General features: G+C 36.0%; 1 protein-coding gene across 1 annotated transcript in view; it reads right to left on the bottom strand.

Annotated features, from left to right (window-relative positions):
- The window catches only part of EDIL3 (EGF like repeats and discoidin domains 3), a 234,899-nt gene that overhangs the window by 126,753 nt on the left and 87,889 nt on the right, over positions 1-20,257 (bottom strand). Inside the window, 1 exon segment of the mRNA XM_033086417.2 lies at positions 12,102-12,131. Within this exon segment, the coding sequence (XP_032942308.1) occupies positions 12,102-12,131 (30 nt within the window).

Below are 20,257 nucleotides of genomic sequence, written 5' to 3' on the forward strand. Positions count from 1 at the left end.
CCCCTGCTCCACATTCTTTTTTGTTTTTTTCCAGCCCAGAAACTCACACTGATGGAGAATCCTGGTTTAAAATCACAATCCACGTTTTCATGGAAGATGCACAGCAGGATCACTTGAGATCTGCTTCCTTTGCACCAGCTATTCCCACAGCACAAATACAAATTAATTTCTAATTATTATGTGCCTCACATAAAGTCAGTTGCACCTGGATGCAAGTACTCAATTATTTTGGTATTTAATGGTAACAAGCCCTGCACAGCAATGCTGCAGGTTGGTTTTTTCTGATAAGCAATGCTTTAACTTAAAATTCCTGCTCATGTCATTACACACAGTGTCATAGTGTGTAATGAACAGGTCAAGTACAGCTCTCAGCACAGGTAAATTTTGCCTTCCAGGGCTGGGGCTTGAGCTGCAGCACTCCCCAGGGGGATAATTTATTCCTTTGGGGAATGGCATGGCAAACTTCCACTGGAGATCTTGCCTTATAGCCCCTGAAAGAGCCAAGCATGATTAAAGTTGTAAAAAGATGTTATTGTTTATTGAAGGTCACCCAGGTGCACTTATGGCTAAAAGCAGATGTGATACAGGGCTTTGACACTTTAATCAGTTTATCAAATTAGCATAATTGATGAGAATCTCCAAATAGAATTACATTTAGTAAGGTAATCCCCCTCTTGTTTTGGTCTCCCACTGAAGAAACTGTAGAATTATACAATAATACTCTACAGAGCTACAAATATATGAAAAAAATGCATAAAAAGCAAAAAATCTTTTGGTGTCAGAGCCACAGAGACTTTCCTGGTGTCCACCCTCAGCTGCATCATGGGTAGCTCTCCAGACACATCCAACTGCAAGACTTAAACAGCTTGAGGCAAAATACTTATTTTGAATTTCTTAGGATGCTGTATCATATTGCCTGTATTGAGTTAGAAAAAAATTGAGATGGGAACAAGACCTGATAAAAAATACATTGCTTTACACCTTCTCTCTCTGCCCTTGCTCATGGGAGGTCAGAGCAGAACACACACACCTGGAAGGATTTTGTTTTTTGGTGTGTTTAAAAAAAAGAAAAGCCCAGTGTTACTGTTTTGAAGAAAAAAACGAATAGTAGAAATATTTTGTCATTTAGGAGGTTGGACTTGAAAAAAATAAAATTGAGACATTTTTGGGTCAAGATGGAAAGATATTGAAATACTCCCACTCTTTCCCTAAGTGAATATTAATAAATAAACTGTTCTGCAGTTTGAACAGGATGAAATTCTGTCGAAAAGTCGAAACTAATGAAATTCATGAATAACTGCAACTCTGACTTGTAATATTACTGTAGAGTGTTAATTCATGCTTTGTTAAAATACAGTGCTGCAGGCAAATTGAATACATAAATCACTACCCAGACCTTTTTATTCTTGGGCCATGCCTTCCTCGTTGTAGCCATTCCAATACAACTTCAGAAATTCCAAGGCATTTCTCAGGTTATTTGACACAAATAATTTTCAAACTACATAAAGATAGAGATTTCATGTTGATATTATTTTAGTAATAGACAACTGGATGTTCATGAGAGCATGTTACAATTAAAACCACACTTGTGTTCCTAATTGGAGCATATTACAATTTAATAATTGGGTTTTTTTACCCCAACAGTTGCCACACAACCATGGCAGCCAGCAGAAATTGTGTCTTGAATAAGAACTCTGATAATTTTCATTTAACCTTTTATTGCTTTACAGTGGACTTTATGTAAATGTTTTTGTCATTATTTTGTTTCGAAGTCACATGGCATTTGTTTGTAAGGAAGACTACTGGAGACATTTTTTAAAAATGAAAAAGAAAGGCAAAATTAAAAAAAATACAAAAAGTAACTGTTTCCAAAATAACTTTTTTAATTACTACAAATGTATATATATAATTGCTCAACACACAGGCAGCTGAATGCCTTATACCATTCTTTTGTCAAACCTAATAAAGGACATTCATGCTCTGAGGAAAAGCCCAGCTTATCTAAAAGATTTCCAGTAGGAAAAAAAAAAGCAAAGTGCATTTTACTTGCATTAGTAAAACTTAAAAATAATGTACTATAAAAAAAAGTCAATTTCTAAGACAAAAGAAAACAAGTTCTTGGCTCTTGCAAACAGTCATTGACATATGGAAAGTCAATATATGAGTAAAAATAATGTGCATGAAGTGGTATATATTTGTTGCTACAAGAAATAATCTAAAAAGTTGCTGCTCAAATCCCCATGGTCCTGCCTGAGTGAACTCATTCAAACATTTGCTTGATATTTCCATGCCCCTAAAGCAATTTAAATTTCTCTTTATGATAAGAAATACATCTGAATTTTACCTGTTATGCTGTTTCAGTGATACAATATAAAGAGGGCTGTTTAGTCTTGCCCAATATGACAAGCAGTGTTTGACTGTTTATTAAAATAATAAAACAAAATCTTCCTTCAACACTTTTTCCTCTGTTCAAGCTATGACAGACTTAAAGATCTCAAAATACAAGATACACAAAATAAAGATTCCCTGATTATATAATCACCCTCAAAACAGGCTGAATTTAACAGAAGTATCAAATTCTCTCAGTTCAGCCATGCTCTCTCTACTTTGCCACCTTCCAGAGAGTTTTCCTTGTACTTCTTGCATGCTTCCCTCAGCAGCCAGGTTTTTTTAACACTCTGGTATAATAAAATATTAATTATTGAAAAACTGTTATTGCAAGAATTAATAATTTCTTTTTTTCCAAAAGTCCAAGTAGATTTTTGATAATTTTCTTGTGTTTTACTAAACAAGAGCTGTTGATAAAAAATAAATTAATATAATGACAGCAGAGATGAAATTATAGAGAAAGATCCTAGGGCAACAAACATACAAGGTACATTACTGAATGTATCATAAAAGGGTTTCTTTGGGTGATATCAACCCACTTAAAAAATTGTAAAGATTATGGAACATAGGCATTCCCAAGAGAGTTATTAGAAAGTGTGATTTCCCATCCACCATGATCATAGCACGGGGATTTTTATCAATAATAATAATTTACAGTGGCAATTTTTGGTTGGTTTTAATATTAAAATATTGAGGTTTGCTTCTTTTCCTACTCTTGCTTAGTTGCACCCAACAACTGGACAGCTTTCAATACTTAAACGTTTCCATTTATTTCTATCTAGATTTTTTTTTTCTATTTTTTAAAATTTATTGATTTCATTGTATTTTCAATTTAAGTCTTTCCAGGTACCTTTTTCAAACATGACACTGGAGCACTACAGTCATGGATTCACATTGGTTAAATTTGCTGAGAATCTACAAACCATACATTGAAATTGTCAGAAAGAAGAATGTAAATCACTGAATTTCAGGAAGCCTCTTCACAGCCACTCTTGTTTATTTTATAATATAACTAGAAAATTTATAAAAATAAGAAATCAACAGCTTTACAGAAGCTGAGGTGCTGGAAACCTCAGGAGACATGCACGCTACCTCTACATGTAGAGAAAAAACCAGCAGTAGATGCTTTCTTAATTTTAAATATCTAACTAACTGGGAGTCCTCTACCAGTTTGTGTTTGTTTTCTTTACAAAGACAGAGTTAAATTGGGATCTTCCCTCTCAAAGAGGAAATCAGGATGGGTTGCCATCTACCCACTCTGTTTCTGAGCTGCTGCCCAAAAATAAGATTACAGAACAAACAGTGATGGCACAATTTGGTGTCAAATGCACAACTGCCAAAACAGGCACTGACAACAAATATTCCACCACTCAAACCTTACAATGAGGAATAATATTTGGGTTAAAATGTCTGCATGGAAGGGTCTGGATTGTCATCCATGAAAAATACACTTAACATCTTTAAATGCATCCTTGTTTTATACTTTTTAACTTTACTATCTTGTGCTGTCTTTGAACAGGAACAGCTTTTCTACAAATGGGTCATTATTCCATATGGTTTTTTGCCTCCTGAATTGACGTGCAGTACAAAGCCTTGGCAACTAAAAAACACTTAAATTTGCACTGTAAAGGAATGAAATTTCTTCCTCAGTGTTCTTTATGTTTTCACAGTCAATCCAGTGCTTTAAAGATGGCCATAAGATTGTTTAAATCCAAAGTAAACATAAAGTAAGCCTCCTTGTGATGCTATTTTTTGATTATAGTCCTTTTCATCTGGCTTGTTAACCTGCTTCTAAATCCTCAAACCAACCACTAATCCTGCTTGGTTTGTTTTCATTAGTATTTGCTTCTTTTTATTTCCCTTTCCATATGTCTAATGACAGGATGGGAATCTTTAGTGAGACGTAATCCCAGTATTTCACCAGAGAAGGAAATTTCCTCATCTTCACTCCAACTTTCAGTGCCCATTCCCACAAAACCCCAGCTCCTGCTGGGTGCACACATGCCACTGCATGGCAAGGCAGACCAAGGAGCTGAACCAAGTGAACACTGATTCTGTCAGGAAAATTGCATTTTGGATGAGGCACTTTCAGCTGGAGCAGCCTCCTGATGGAGCTGGGCAGTGATAGCACAAGCACAAAGGAGAGCAGGAGAGTGCAGGTGTGCTGGAAGGGGGAATCAGAAATGTGAGAAGGAAACAACCCTTGCAACAGCAGCCAACCCCATGCAGATCATCCCACTGCTGCCTTTCTGCCCTAGGTTATAATGTAAAGATGTGCCCAAAACTTTGTATTCCATCACTATCAGTTAAACCAGGTGTGGCAGTGATCCTGATCCCTGTGGGATATCTCCTGTTAATGGCCAGCTGTTAAACCAGCTGGGGCAGTGTTCTTTATCTTTCCACAGCCCATCCTCCCTCCAGGAGATCTCTCCTGTCCATGGCCACTGAGTCCCAGGGCATGGCTGATAAAATTCCATCATCCCATGGGGAGATGCTGCACCCAGGGGAGGAGCCAAGCATTTCCTACCCTGATAAAATCTGAGATTTGGAACATCAGAGTAGCATTTTCCACTGGATTCCAGAGGACAAGAGCTACCAGACCTTTCTACAGGATTTTCAACAAGAGCACTTCATCTGGACTGCCACCACCACCCTAACTAGCAGGGTGTCAGGTTGTATTCTGACTCTGTCAGTGTTTGTTTTCTTTTTCTTTTGTGCTATTGCATGTATTTTATTTTGCTCTTTTTTTCCTATTAAATTGCAATTCTGACTTGGAGTCTCTCACTGGTTTTGCTTTCAGAACCATTACACTTTCTCTCTGCATCCGTTCAGACCCACTCCCTCTGTGCCCATGCTCAACTCATTAATCCCATTTCTCTGCCTGTCAGCTTCCTTCACCAAGAATTTCTCATCTCAGTTTTCAGCACTTCTCGGATGAAAATCTGTCCTTTCTAGCAGCAGAGGATTTTGTCAACTCTTCTTGGAAAATGCCTCCAAGAGCAGGAGTCCAAACAATCCCCAACTTGTCAAACTGACCAGAGCACTCAGTGCCACATCCAATGGCTCCTTGAAGTGGTTCACTTCCAAAACTTTGGTCTCCCCCCAAAAAAGGTGCTCCTTTTGCACAATTCTCTGTGTTTCAACTCTACTTGTCAGGAATACAGAGGGCTTGAGGAACAACAGGGTCCACTGAGATTCCTGCAGCAACAAGAACAGTGGCTCAGTCATCTTCTTGTTCCTTCTTCACTATCAGAGGATGAAGAAATAAACACCAAATCATAATCTTTGGTGCCTTTTTATTCACTTTTTAAAGCTGGCCAGAGCTAGAGCTCATCCTGCACTCTTTATTTGTCCTGGCAAGGACTAGACACCTACAAAACCTTTTTTTTTTTTGGAGAGCACTGCTTCCCAGATGGGAACAGTTGCACCTGTGTAAGGGTGGCCTGTTGATAAAGACCTGGTACCAAAATACTGTGCATTCTCCTGGTTTCACAGAATCATAGAATCACAGAATTTGGGTTGGAAGGGGCTTTAAATATCATCCAGTTCCACCCTCTTCCACAGGCAGGGACAGCTTCCACTAAACCAGGTTTCTCAGACCCCCATCCAGCCTAGCCTTGAGTTCAGTCTGAGTCATGAAAAGCTCCAACTTGGAGAGTTTCTGCCTCAAAATCCAGGTGAGAAAGGTGAAAGCAGACAGCAGGAAAATTTCATTACATAAATCTGGTTTAGGGGATACCATACAATCTCCCACTTTATTTGTACACTGGGATGAATATTGTACAACCACCACAAATACCTCCCTCTGAAACTATGCAGATTATGGAAAAATGCCCATGCATGAGTTTGTCAGGCAGCTGCCAGCACTGTGGGCTAATTTCAAACTCCTAGCTCCTTTTTTTGTCAATCTTGAAAAGTGAGTGATTTTGCCAAATTGTGTTATTTTTATGATGCATGGACATACAGTCACTAAGGGATAGGCTAAAAATACTAATTAATTTTCATTCCTGACCCAAGTAAGATCTCCAGCTTTTAAATGTGACAGGCTACTCTAATAGCCTTCAGTGCCACCTGGCATCTAGAACTATTTTTACTGCATAAGCCTCATTTCCATCAGAATGGGGTTCAATATGACCTTTATATAATTTTCTGGTTTAGTCTGTATTTTGCTTGGAATAGATGGAAAAGTAATTAGCAAGCTAGCTCCAGGCACTGGAAAAAAATAAAATATGCAGTTCAAGAAGAAAAAAAAGAAAAGGAATTGCTACAAATGCGTAAACCAAGTTCAGCAAGACAGTAAATCTCTGGTACAGTCCCTGGGGGAATGGCAAATCTTTTCCCTTAGAATAAATTCTGAAAGATGATTTTCCTCTTCGAAATGTGTGAAATGGAAGAGCTTTGCAAAATCTCTGTGGCCTCAAGGACAGCCTGGGAGCCATCACAAAACTTCAGCTCCAGATCCTGCTGTGCAGTGGGCAGGAAACTGGAGTCCTTGAGACTTGACCAGACACATCCTTGATGCTTTGAGGGTCACTCAGAAAGCAGATTGAACATGTCATGGTTCTATTTTGAAGGTTTCATTTCAATAATTTAAAATTAAAAAAATAAAAAAAAAATAGAGAGAGAGAGGGAGAGAAAGAGAGAAAAATCTGGCTTGGCTTCTCTTTCCTCATGGTCATGGAATCATAAAATGGTTTGTGTTGGAAGGGACCAAAAAGATCATTCAGGTCCAAAACTCATCTGTTGTTGTTGTTCCTGTTGTTGTTGTTTTGGTTTGATTTAATTTTGTGTTTCGTTTTGTTTTGTTTTGTTTTCCCAATCAATAAAAACCTCTAGGGCACTATTTTCACAGAGAAGAGAGACCTTTTGTGAAATCCAATTTCAAACCCACATCAGTGAAGTATTTTAAGGACAAACATGTGGTATAGTTATTATATAAGGATAATTTTCATTTAAATATTAATGCCAGTATGATCTCAAATGTTTTTTATTTCTGAGAACCAAGGATGTGTGCCCAGCACTTTAACCAAATGGATCTTACCTGCTCTTTGATGAGCAGGGTAGCACCAAATGGTAAAGGTATTTTATTAATATTAAAGTAATATTAAAATAATTTTAAAATATCTAATATAAATTTGTCTAAGATTGATGCTAAATGGAACCCTCCTACTTTTCCAGAGAAAAATCAAAACCATGAAAATTGGATATTCTGAGTACATATATACATGGGAAAACTTGGGGTTTTAATGATAATATGTCTAGTCTTTAAATCTATTAAAAAAACCAACCCAGCAAATGTTTAAATGCAAAGCTATTTAGATATCTTTTAGAGAGAGATAGCTTTTATTTAGAGAAAACTCATTCTTTTACAACATTTTTGTAGTACAACTTCCATTCTGTTTGGGTTTTCTTTAAGCTCTAGTTGTCTCATGAACCATTTTATTTCTGAGGATCCATTAATTCCAGCAGAAATACACTCCTAAGAGTCATCAAGGCTATGCCCAGCAAGTCAGCTGTGAAATATCTATTGACTACAATAATTTCTATTACCTTGATTTTTTTGTCTTTTGGAATGTATTTTCTTCCTGTAAACCTTTTTTAAAATTTATTTAATTCTGTGAATAAAAAGACAAACACCAAGGCAATATGTTTTCCTACCCCTCTTGAAAAACTTTCTTAAACACAAGAGATCCAGGGAAGAAAATAAACACCAGAGAAAACCTGGAATTCTCCTAACAGAAGCAATACAAAGCAGGTAGCATGTGCTTTGATTTTTATTCTGAAATTTAGATTTCAGCACCTTGCTCCTAGACTAAGGGTAATGAGCAACTCTTAATAGTTTTATATCTCTATTTCTCATGACTTTTTGATAAATGTAAGAATTATACCTAGTACAGCTTTCATCCTGGAACTTGTGGTCTTCCATTCTAAATATTTTCTAAACTTCCATTAATTTCCTTTAATGAAATCAACTTAATTCTATAGGTTCTTACAGCAGAAGTCTCTTTTATTTGATATTTGATATTTCAGGTTTTAGTCTTTCTCAAAAGAGATTTGCCACATGCTAAAACATGCTAAAACAACTTTTATAGAAGTTGGAATTCTAAATAAAGAGAGAACAGATATCAATATATGGAATATATGGAATTTTGGAGGGGTAATGCTGTTTTCCAGGAGAGGAAATAGATACACAAATATTCAGTGTAGCTTATATACTCTGCCATAATCTTGTTGAAGGAAATATTTTTTTTAATAATTTCTCTGAAGAAGGAGGCCCTGCCATGTAGTGAATCTTTAATCTATGCAACACCTAAACTCAATTGAGACAGCAGCAAAACTCACACTGTCAAAGAGTTTTTATTACCATGAAACTCTAAATGTGTTTGCATATTTCTATAGATGGAATGCACAGACAATAACACCAGTTTCCTAAAGCATTATGATTTAAAAAAAAAAAAAAATCAAAATAAAAATCAATGGCAGATGGAAGGGATGGCTCCAGTTAAGCGATGATCTCAAAGGAAATCTATTTATTACCTCAGTCAAAATCACTTTGTAGAGACAAGTGAACAAACTGTGCATGCTAGGCTGTGCTCTGTCTCATCTGGTCTTGGAAAAATTACTCTTTAAGAATTGTAGAAACTGCTCCAGGCTCCTTTAGCAGACTTGGTGGGGGGAATCCATAAAACCACGGGGAAACATTTTTGGGAGGCAAAGCTTCAAAAAGCAGCATATCCAACAGGAGGTGCCTGCTGCATTAGGCTTTTAAAAACAGTTGTGAACAAAGGAGTCTCCTCCTGGCTCAATAAACAGATTTCAAAGTCTCATGCCACATATGGATAGCATAAAACCACATGGGAAATAGAAAAATATCTCATTTTCCTGAGATTTTTCTGGTTTCAGTGTGTGATCTTTGGTAAAACCATTTAACAGATAAATAATTCAATTAATTAATTTAATTAATTGATTCGATTATTTTAGTCAATTATTTTATTATATTATTTTATTAAATTATTTTATTATATTTTATTTTAAATACGCCAAAATAAATTTTAAAAATATGGCAAAGTTTGAAAATAGAGTCACTGTCATCATTGAGATGTCCCCAGTGACATAAAATCACAGGTATTAAACTGGAAAGAAAAAAGATCTAGAAAAATGCTTACCCACAGGCATTGCTAAGAGGAGTATCTGGAAAAAAATCTTCATTTATCTTTTCTTGTAAAGCAACTTGGGTGAAAAACAAGGGGTTATAATTAGAGTTCATTAGTCTGAAGCCTTCTGAAACTGAAGGAACTCCAGTGAAATATCATTTCTGTAGAGAAGTAACTGCAGGGCACTTATTATTACAGGATTATTAATATTCAACTTACTGGTTACAACACTCAAAATAAAATCTTAGTAACTTTTCTGCTACAAGATTCCTCACAATTTGACATTTCCAGAGCAGCTAGACCCTATCCCAAAAAGCAGAGTATGGTAAATAGCAGTGTTTCATCCCTTTGATTAAACAGGAAAGGAAATTTTAATTTTGGTCGAGATCACAGGCCAATTAAAAGTTTACAATTTTCACAAAATGTGGAGATAATGTTTATAGTCTTCATAAAAATATTATTATTGTTGTTATTATTATTATTATTGATAATAATAATGATAATAATAATAATGATAATAATAATAATAATAGTAATAATAATGATAATAATAATAATAATATATAAATGTGATGAACTGGAGGAAATCTACTGCACTTTCTTTGTGGAAAAGAGCAAAATCTGATATTGGATAAAGCTGCCTGCACCAGGCACGTGCCACTGAAAGGCTCCAGGTGAGTGTATGAGGTTTTGAATGCATTTTCTATTTATTTTTCTGCACCTCTGTGACTTCCAGACTGCACAGCAGCATTCCTACCCTGAGGGAGGGGAGTCTGCTTTAAGCAAGACTTACAGTTTTACAAATGCCAATACAATCTGAGAAATAAGTGGTATTAAAACAATCCTGGAAGAGTGCAGGACTAATCTGTTACTTTCAAAACAGCAATGTCTGGTCGTATCTTACAGCAAAATCAATAGAAACTATAAATTATGGAGCATCTGAAGAGCTAGCATTGCTTCTGGAGTTTTAAGATAGAAATTAATGTTAGGCTGCACTTTATACATGGATTTTTCTCTTAGTATAAATCATTTTTTTCTGTGGTTATGAATTCCACTTGGTCATTTTCTGCTGATGTATCTGGGTAGCTTGGCCAGGGCACAGTTAGGGGCTCTCACAAAAACATCAGTGGCATTCAGAGAGGCAGGCCATGTCTTCAGGAGAAGAAAAAATTGTATGTATTTAAACCATTTCCCTAAAGGGAAAAAGGCTGAGGATTTTTGCTATTTCCTGTGTGAAAAAAACCCATCATTTTCTACCTAATTTTTCTACTGAATGGCTGCAGCAGGTTTCTGCTGAAACATTTTCCATGAAAACTTCAAGACTGACAGATCTCCCAAGAAATGGAGAGCTGAAACTTGATGTTTAGTAATTTCAATGCACAGTCCATGGGGGTGAGTGCTCCACAGCTTTTCCCCATATTCCTCTTTTTTTTCTCGTTTTTTCAGCGTTGTTTCTCATCTCACTCCTGCTTCCTGCTCATTTTGCTGCTACATTCATGTTTAAAGCTCTCTTTTGCTCCTTTCTGTATTCAGCTCTAGTCTCAGCTGCTCTCCCTCTCTCACATTCCACTCTTGGCTTTGTTCTCTGTCCTTTCATTTATTATTCTCTGCTGTATCCTAATTACTTATATTGCTCCCAAGTTGTAGGTTAGCGTTGTAAACAGTGTTCAATCCTTCCTTGCCATCTTCCTCTCTTCATTCACTTTCCTCACCTTTTCTCTTTTGCTCCTCTGGAGACCTTTCCTTCTTTTAACAAGCCACTATAAAGCGATTCCCCATTTATTTGATGTTTTAGCTCGCTGAGTTTGTACAACTCAGTGCCATTTCAAACATGTTAGGCTGCTCAGTGCCATTCTCCTCTGGTGCTCTGTCTTCTTTTCCCTTTAAATACTCCCCAGCTAATGGATTGCCAATTAATTAGAAATAGTTAATCCTCACAATAAAATAAACACGATGCGTTTGTGTCTCTCTGGGAGCTCCTAAACTAATTTTTATGATTGTGATGGTAGCCATTCTCACTGCTTGGCAGCTTGTCAATGGAAATAAAAGTTCTGTGAGCAGATACCCAAGCCATCATTTGGAGAATGTTTTCTTTGAGCAGGATGCTCCTGCATCTGCTGCTTTTCTTTTCCCTTCTTTCACTGCTTGTTCCCGGGTCTTTTAAGGATGTCAGTGTTGGGGCATCATCCAAGTGGCTGAGTTTTGCCAGCATAATGACAGAGAAAAATCTAACATTAAAATAAAAAATAAAAATACTTATTTAATTTTTTTCAGCTCCTGATTGACTCATTTTGTTATCCAAAGCCTGACGTGCCAGCTTAAGCAAGGAAAAATTAATTTAGACATTTCTAAATACTAGAGGAGGATTTTTTTTCCTACTGACTCCAAGCTGAGGAGAAAGAAGAAAAAAAGAAGAGGGAGCAGGCAGAAGAAAATAAATCCCAGCTGTGATCTATTTACCAAGTTATACACAAAATTAAGCAGGGTAACATGGTTTTAGTGAAGGTAGCTCTCAAGAAATGGTTACCACAAAGCAGATGTAATTTAAAAAATTCATACCTGCTGAAGTTGGGTCCTCTTCAAAGGAGGCTGTGCAAAAAGGTGTCAGGAGTGGGGAGGGAGGCAGGGACAGGGGATGGGAAGAGGAAGGAAGGGAAAGAGAGAGAAAAAGAGAAAAAAAATACAAATGAAGAAAGCAATGTAATGCTAGCGTTTGTATTATTTACATTTTCTAAGCATAAAAGCAATTGGATAAAACAAAAATTTTATTCTCATAACCCTCCACCCCTTCTGTTGCACTCAGTTTCTTCCCAGCCTGGTGGGAATTTCTGAAATTGAGCAGTTGGAGAGCCAAAGTGTCAGTTTTAGGGTGGTCTGTCAGGGACACAGTTATCCACTGGGCTCTCCATTCCAGACGTTTATTTTTCTGGGAAAAGCAATAAAAATCCTGTCTTCACCTCTCCCTTCTGTTGACAGATAACCTTTAAATTGCCTTAAGTTGCCATCAAAAAGCACTGATGGCTCTGGACTATCTGTTACCCTCACATTCAAAAGAAGGAAACAGACATATTCCCAGCAAAAGTGCATTTTAGGAGCACATCAGTGACCCAGTTCTTTCTCTTCTCTTAGTCAGTGTGGTTTATGCACACATGCATCACAAAAACGTTTTCTTCACAGCCTTGAAAAACCTTTGGATGACAGCAAAGGCTGAATTTAAGTGGTTTTTTTCACTTGGATACTGTAAAAGAACCTGGAAGTGAGGGAATTCTCATAAATGTGATATAGATATGAGAGATATTGAACATGTGTATCCATCCTTTTTACTTTCTTCTTTTTTTAACGACTACCAGGTGAAATGGAAGCTCCTCCTATTTTGATTTCTTGCAGAATCAGTTCAAACAACGTTCCCACATCCATGACTTGCACATGGATGGGTAAAAGTTTAAAACACCTCCTCAGAGACCATCACCATGCTTGCTAAACTGACTTTTTAAAATTTAAATTTAAATTTTAATTTTAATTTATCTTAATTTTAATAAATTTTAATTTTGTTTTTACATTTCTATTTATTTTTATTTTTATTTCTATTTTTAATTTTAATTTTAATTTTAAATTTAATTTTTATTTTTATTTCTATTTCTATTTTCATTTCTATTTTCATTTCTATTTTTGTTTCTATTTTTAATTCTATTTCTATTTTTATTTCTATTTTTATTTCTTTTTTTTTTCTCACCCCATATTTTATGCAGGGAGAAGCTAGTAGAGGAGGAGAGAGACCTTCCCTGTTCGGTTTTTAAAATTTTTTTTTTTTTTTTTTTTTTGGGGCAAAAAATTGACACCAAGTGAAACTGAGAGAGGCCACAAACCTTGGCTAATTCAGCAAAATATTCTGTATGCAATTGTATGTGACAACTGAGCACATCAGTTATTCCTAATTGCAGAGTAGCATGGTGTCCTTTTGGGGACTGTCAAATCTAATTGAGAGGAAATAATGAATTACTCTCTCAAGCACCAGCCAACCATCTTGTCTCTAACCACAGTGGCTGGGGGTAAAAAGGTGATTTTTATTTCTGAAGTTTGGCTTTCACAAAAAACCCTGAAGAAGGCTGCACAGAAACAACATAATGTTGTGTCAGACATAATTTAAAATGGCCTAAACGTGGTACTTGGCAGAGCCTTCCCTTCTGCAACTCTTTATTTAATGTTTGAATGCATGTTTTGAAACTAGATTAATCCATTATAGGGTTTACATATGTAAAGATCAAGCTTTTAATATGTTCTTTTACTACTTGAACTAAATATAAATAAAACGTGTTTGTGGTAGTAGAGGATTTCAAGGTAATGAAAGGAAAGAGGGAAAATACCATCCCACTTTTTAAAAATTGAATTAGTCAGTTAAATCATTAATTTAAAAAAATTTAACAGCTGGTTATAAAAACACACCCAAAGAAAATCCCAAAGAAATCAACTGACCAATGAAAAAAAAAAAGGGCAAAGAACCCCACAAAAACAACCCCCAAACCAGAATATTTCCAATATTTAAATCTTAGAAGAACAGAATCTGAAGTAAATAAACCAACTACAAATTAAGTCAATAAAGTAGGTTGCAATTTCTCAAGGCACCAGTGGAAGAGGCAACTACACAGACAGAACAGAACATGAAAAAGGTGGAAGACAAAATTTTACAAATGCTCCAAATCCATATCAGCTTCCAGCTCTACTGCTGCTGGAACGAAAAATAATTCAAAGTACTGGAGACTCTGCTTCAAAGCTGGTTAAACAAAATTGTCCAATTATACAAGGAATATTTATTCCAGTAACCGTTTCCTTCAGACTGCTATTTGAATAATATTCTGAGACTTAATTACGGGGATGAATAGCAGCATTAGCAATTCAAAGATGGGTTCTGTTATTACTCTGGTGGCTGTTTCAGAGGGACCACTCTGCACTTAGGTACACATCTAAATAAAACAGGAGAGCTGAATCTCAGCTGAATGCATCACTCATAGTCAAGATGCCAATAATGTTACTTTTCTGTTTATTTAATTAATTTTGGCTGTTTGGTTGCTGGTTTAAGCTCATCCAGGAATAGACTGTGTTCTTTTCTTGTCTCAGGAAGAGTTAGTGAGAGCTGCTTTTGCAAAAAGACCTAATTCTACTTGTCAATATTCTATCTCCTAATGCTAGACAGAAATTAAAGGTAAGTATTAAAAATGCAGATGGAAATCCAGTTATGAACTTCTTCTCAATTCATGCAGACTTCTAGAAAAAAAAATTAAATTAACTTAGTCTCTTGCTTTTTGTACAGGATATTTTTACCTCCCTTTAGCTTAATAAACCACGTTGTAAAAACCTTCAGTAAGATCTTGAGTACTCAAGGAATATATCTACTTTTGCTTTATCATACCAGCTCAAATGCAATATCAGCACTCTGCTTTCTACTTAAGGAAATGCATTAAATTACCACACCAAAAATTTCCTACACAACACCACTATATATATATTTTTTTTTCCCCCCCATTTTTAATCAGAATCAATTTAAAACATTTAGTTATTTTAAAAAATCTATTTATATAGTGACTCATCCCCAGGGTAATTATCTATCTTTGTTTCAGAGGAGTGGAGAGGGAGCAAGACAGAGTTGCCTTGCTCAGCTGGGCTGGCAGAATTTGGTGACTCAGTGCTGTAATTTAACCAAAAAAATAAAATAAAACCCCCCAAAAAGTCATCAGACATCCCCAAGCCATGGTCTGATACCAATACTTCATGACCTTAAGCTGTAAATTACTCCAGAGCTTTAAAGCATTTTCCACCACACATTTCTTCCCCTTTTAATGCATCATTGACAAAATATAATAAGATATATGGCAGGAGAAATTTGGATTTTATCTTCTTTGGAAAAAAAAAATATGATTCTCACTTGGGAAAACTTAATTATGTTTTTCTTAGAGGTGAATAATGCTGCATGACATAAGTGGGATTAAAAAAAAAACAAAAAAAGGAGACACAGGCAGGTTTGGAAAGCCTATACCAGGATATATGTCATCCATCATTAGCTTAAGAGAGATAATGCAGAAAGGCAGTGCTTGAATTGTATCTGAACATCTCTACCAGACTCCTGATTATTTCTGTTACAGTGGCAGAAACTTTGACAGGTCTGGGGAAAAAAAAAATCTGAATTTCGAAGCATAAGTATCTTGGTTTAGATGCAGTGTAGCTATGCTGCCTTATATCTTATGACACATTACACTAGTTTTTCATTACATTAAAGCTTGTGCTAACTTTATATTAGTGTGAAATATATTTTTAACATTCAAATAAAATGTAGGACTCACATACAAAAGAATAAACTCAGATATGTAAGCCATTATCCCTATGGAAAGTCTGTGCAAGAGATCCACAAAATTATCCAAAGGAAGAGCAAGCTCCAAGAGCACATAAAATTTTTCTGAATGCAACATCAAAAGTAAATTATATTCTGCTCAGCATCAAATCTCAGGGGTCTCAGAGGACCTGCATGCAGGGAAGTCTGACTGACTTCCCAAAATCTCAGCTGTAGTCATTAAGAATGTGATTTTAATGCTACAGATGTGCCTCAGAATCCTGTCTCTTCCCTCTTCCCACATCTGGCAGGATTCAGCATGCCCAGGCCCTTGGAGCACCTTCCCCACAAAAACAAATTTAAAAAAATACAAAAAACAAAAAACAACCCAAAAAACAAAACAAACCAAAAACCCCAAACAAAAAAAACAAAAAACCACAAAAAGCAAACAAAAAAGAAAAACAAAACAAAACAAAAACAAAAAAAACAAACAAAAAACAAACCAAAAACAAACCAAAAAACCAAAACAAAAAACAACCGAAAAAACCCAAAAAAACCACCACCAAAATACCCCATAAAAGCCCACCCCTCCCAAAAAACCAAAAAAAAACCTCCCCCCAAAATACCCACCAAAAAAAGCAACCCCAAAACAAAAAAAAGAAAAAAAACCCAAACAAACAAACAAAAAAACTAAAACAAAATAAACAACCAACCAAAAACCCAAAAAACTGAAAAAACCACCACCAAAAACACCCACCAAAAAAACCCCCAAAAGCCCATCCTCCTCCAAAAAACCCCAAAAAACAACCTCCCACAAAAAACCCACAAAAAACCAAAAAAAACCCAAAACAAAACAAAAAAAAGTAAAAAAACACCCAAACAAACAAAAAAACCCAAAAACCCCCAAAACCTGCAACAAGTATCCCAAAGAAACAGAGGAAAAAAGCCACAACAGATCAAACAGAAATGAGCAAAAACAAAGCCAGAAGGAGCACACCAGCCCCTCAGCAGTGCATGGCAGAGATAACTCTCCATGAACTGATGAAACTCTGCTTGGGTGACAGATGTTTGATTTGAAACAAATATATTAATTAAGAAACCCTAAAAATGGCCCTTGGCACTCAGTAGAGGAGATGGATCACTTTTCACAGGTTTACATTGATTTAAGCACTTAAAACCTATGAAAAGCTTACTATTTCTTCATTGATTTATGTAAAAAAAAAGAATTTTAATAAAAAAGTGCATGTCTGAGCAAAATGCCATGTATCATTAAAATCTAGAATATTAGAGTCTTAAAATGATGGACTAGAAATGCCAATAAAGGAACCTAATTAATTCCCACTGATCTCATTTTTTTACCAATCAGCAGTACTCAATGAGAATATGTTTAAATAAAATAAAAAATATAATATATGAATTAAAAAAAAACAATATTTAGGTGAAATAGTGCATTTTGTAGATGACAAGATTAGATAGTTATTCACTTTTTTGTAAGTGTCTTCACTACACCTCTCCAGAACAAGGCAGGAGTGCCCTGGTTTTTGGCAGGATGATCTTATGGAAAATAGTGTAAAGGAGTTTAGCTTTAAAGCAATTTTTGAGTTCTTAGTCAGCTCCAGCTCTTGCCAAGGATTCCAGTGCTGCCAAAGGCACAACACTGCTGAAAGTTGTAATTCTGAAACCAGGAAAAGTCTTGAAAAATCACAGTTTTACACAAACACATGGTGCCTTATGCAGTTTGGAGAACATGTGAATGCCCTGAAAGAGCAGAAAATCTAATGAGGAGGTGCCCCTGGCACTTTAATGTCCCAAAAAAAAAAAAAAAAAAAATCAGTGTACAGTAATTTCACGATTATAAACCCCACCTGATTATAAGCCACACGTTACACTACAGAGTGTGATAAAAGGTATCTGTTCTATCACCATCTGTTGAGGGTGGGGGCAGTGATCCTGATCTCCACGGCAGATATTCTGCTAATGGGCATCCATTGAAACCAGGCAGGGCATTGTTCTTTATCTTTTCACAACCCATCCTTCCTCCAGCCAGTCATTTTCTGCTCATGGCCATTGAGTCCCACTGTGGGACTGATAAAATTACTGCATCCCATTGGGAGTTGCTCCAGCCAGGGGGAAGAGCCCAACATTTCTTACCAAGATAAAAACAGAGGGTTTGGGACACTAAGGGAGCCCCTTTCTCCACTGGACTCCAGAGGAAAACCGGATTTCTCCACATCCCCACTGGAGCTCCGGAGGGAAACTGCACCTTGTACAGGAGCACTGCTCCAGCTGAGCCACATCTGTCACTGCAGGAGGATGCAGCCACCATGGGATGGGACTGCTGCCAACACCCTGCCTGACGGGTGTCAGGTTGTACTCTGACTGTGTCAGGGTTTGGGGTTTGTTCTTTGTAGTGCTGTATTTCTATTTTAATTTCCCTAGTAAAGAACTGTTATTCCTAATTCCCATATCTTTGCCTGAAAGCCCCTTGATTTCAAAATTATAATAATTTGGAGGGAGGGGGTTTACATTCTCCATTTCAAAGAGAAGCTCCCGCCTTTCTCAGCACACACCTGTCCTCCAAACTAAAACAGCAACTTTTCATTCTTTGTCCATATATAAGCCGCACCTGATTATAAGCCGCACTTTGGGTTCAGACCAAAATTTTAGTCAAAATGGTGCGGCTTATAATCGTGAAAGCTAAAAGTGGATAAGGCTGAAAAATCAGTGTGTAAAAGCCTTTGCTTCTTCAAGTGTCAAAGAGCAGTCTCCAACAACCAAATGAATAATCTTAAAATAAAAATATAAAAAAGGGTGCAAAATACAGTTATAGAAGCAGGTACCTGCTAGCATCTGTTATTGTGGATACAAAAACCTACCTGGGAAATCCCCGTGGTCACAGACAGAAAGCTTTGCCTTTCAAGCCAAACAATTTCATCTTTTCATATTTCAGTCACTTGCCTGAAGCTGTTTCACTTGGTTGTTTTGTGTGTTTTAAGGGAAATTTTACTGCCTGTTCTTATGTGAATTTTACGCTGCAAAGTAATAATGGTGATAATACTTTTTATTTTATGGCTATTCCCCCACCTGGGGGAGGAAAAAAAACCCAATAAAACATTTAGATGTTCACAGAGTGTTTTCTGGCTCTGGACTGGCACAGGAGGGTGGATTAGGCCTGTCCATGTGGTATTTTATTTTCTTGAAAATATTCAATATGCCACATCCAACAGCATAAAAAAAGATTCAAAAGGCAATAAAAAAATGCCCCAAACAGGTGAGAAAATAGCAGTTAAGACAAAAAACCACCAAGTCAATTCAGTTCTGTAATGTCATTCACTAACCTTTATGAATGAGCTTTCTGTGGCAGTATTTGCCATTTTTAACCCCAAAATAACCTCAACCAGCTGGCCTGGTGCCAGGTAGTTGCACTTTGCCTTGTGGAAACACACACTGGGAATTAAATAAATACACAGGAAACCCCAGGGACTTCCAAACCCTAAAATTTCAGGATAATTATGAACCCTGCAGTTTTCAGTGCTTTCCCAAATACTCTGAATTTTGGCAAATTACCTGATGTGCCAGTTGCAAAGATTGTGCTGCCATCCTTTCTGGGAAATGAATCTGTATAAACCAGCAGGCAGACACCAACTCTGCCACAAAACCATTAAAAACTGGGCAGCACCTCTTGAAACACTGAGCCACCAATAATAAAATTCTTCAATTTGGAATTAGGCTAAAAAGGATTCGATAGCCACAGTTTCATAGAAAATGCAGCAAAATGAATAAAACTGCATAAATAATATGATAATATTATAAATATAATATAAATAGGATAATAAATAGGATATAATATAATATAATATAATATGATCTGATATAATACATAATATAATATAATATAATATAATATAATATAATATAATATAATATAATATAATATAATATGTTATATTATATCATATCATATTATATTATATTATATTATATTATATTATATTATATTATATTATATTATATTTATTATATTATATTATATTATATTTATTATATTATATTATATTATGTAATGTAATATTATACTATAGTATTATATAATAAGTAAATAAATAAATAAAAATTAATAAAATTAATAAAACAGCATAGGTCCTATCCATACAGTTCTTGGTGCAAATAACTGCCTTCATCATAGGCCCCACAAAATAATTCACTGTTTTGTTTTTTTTTTTCCTTTTATTTATTCAGATTTAACTCTACAACACCCTGTCCAGCATGACTGGGGACCAGCATGTTGCTTTAATAACGAATTCCACACGATCTCCAACACAGGAAACCTGAACTGCAAACTGCATGAGGTGCCAAGGGGAGGATCCAGAGGAGCAGATGGCAGATAAAATGA

This window comes from Catharus ustulatus (assembly GCF_009819885.2).
Source record: "Catharus ustulatus isolate bCatUst1 chromosome Z unlocalized genomic scaffold, bCatUst1.pri.v2 scaffold_26_arrow_ctg1, whole genome shotgun sequence".
In the NCBI taxonomy this organism is placed as follows: Eukaryota; Metazoa; Chordata; class Aves; order Passeriformes; family Turdidae; genus Catharus; species Catharus ustulatus.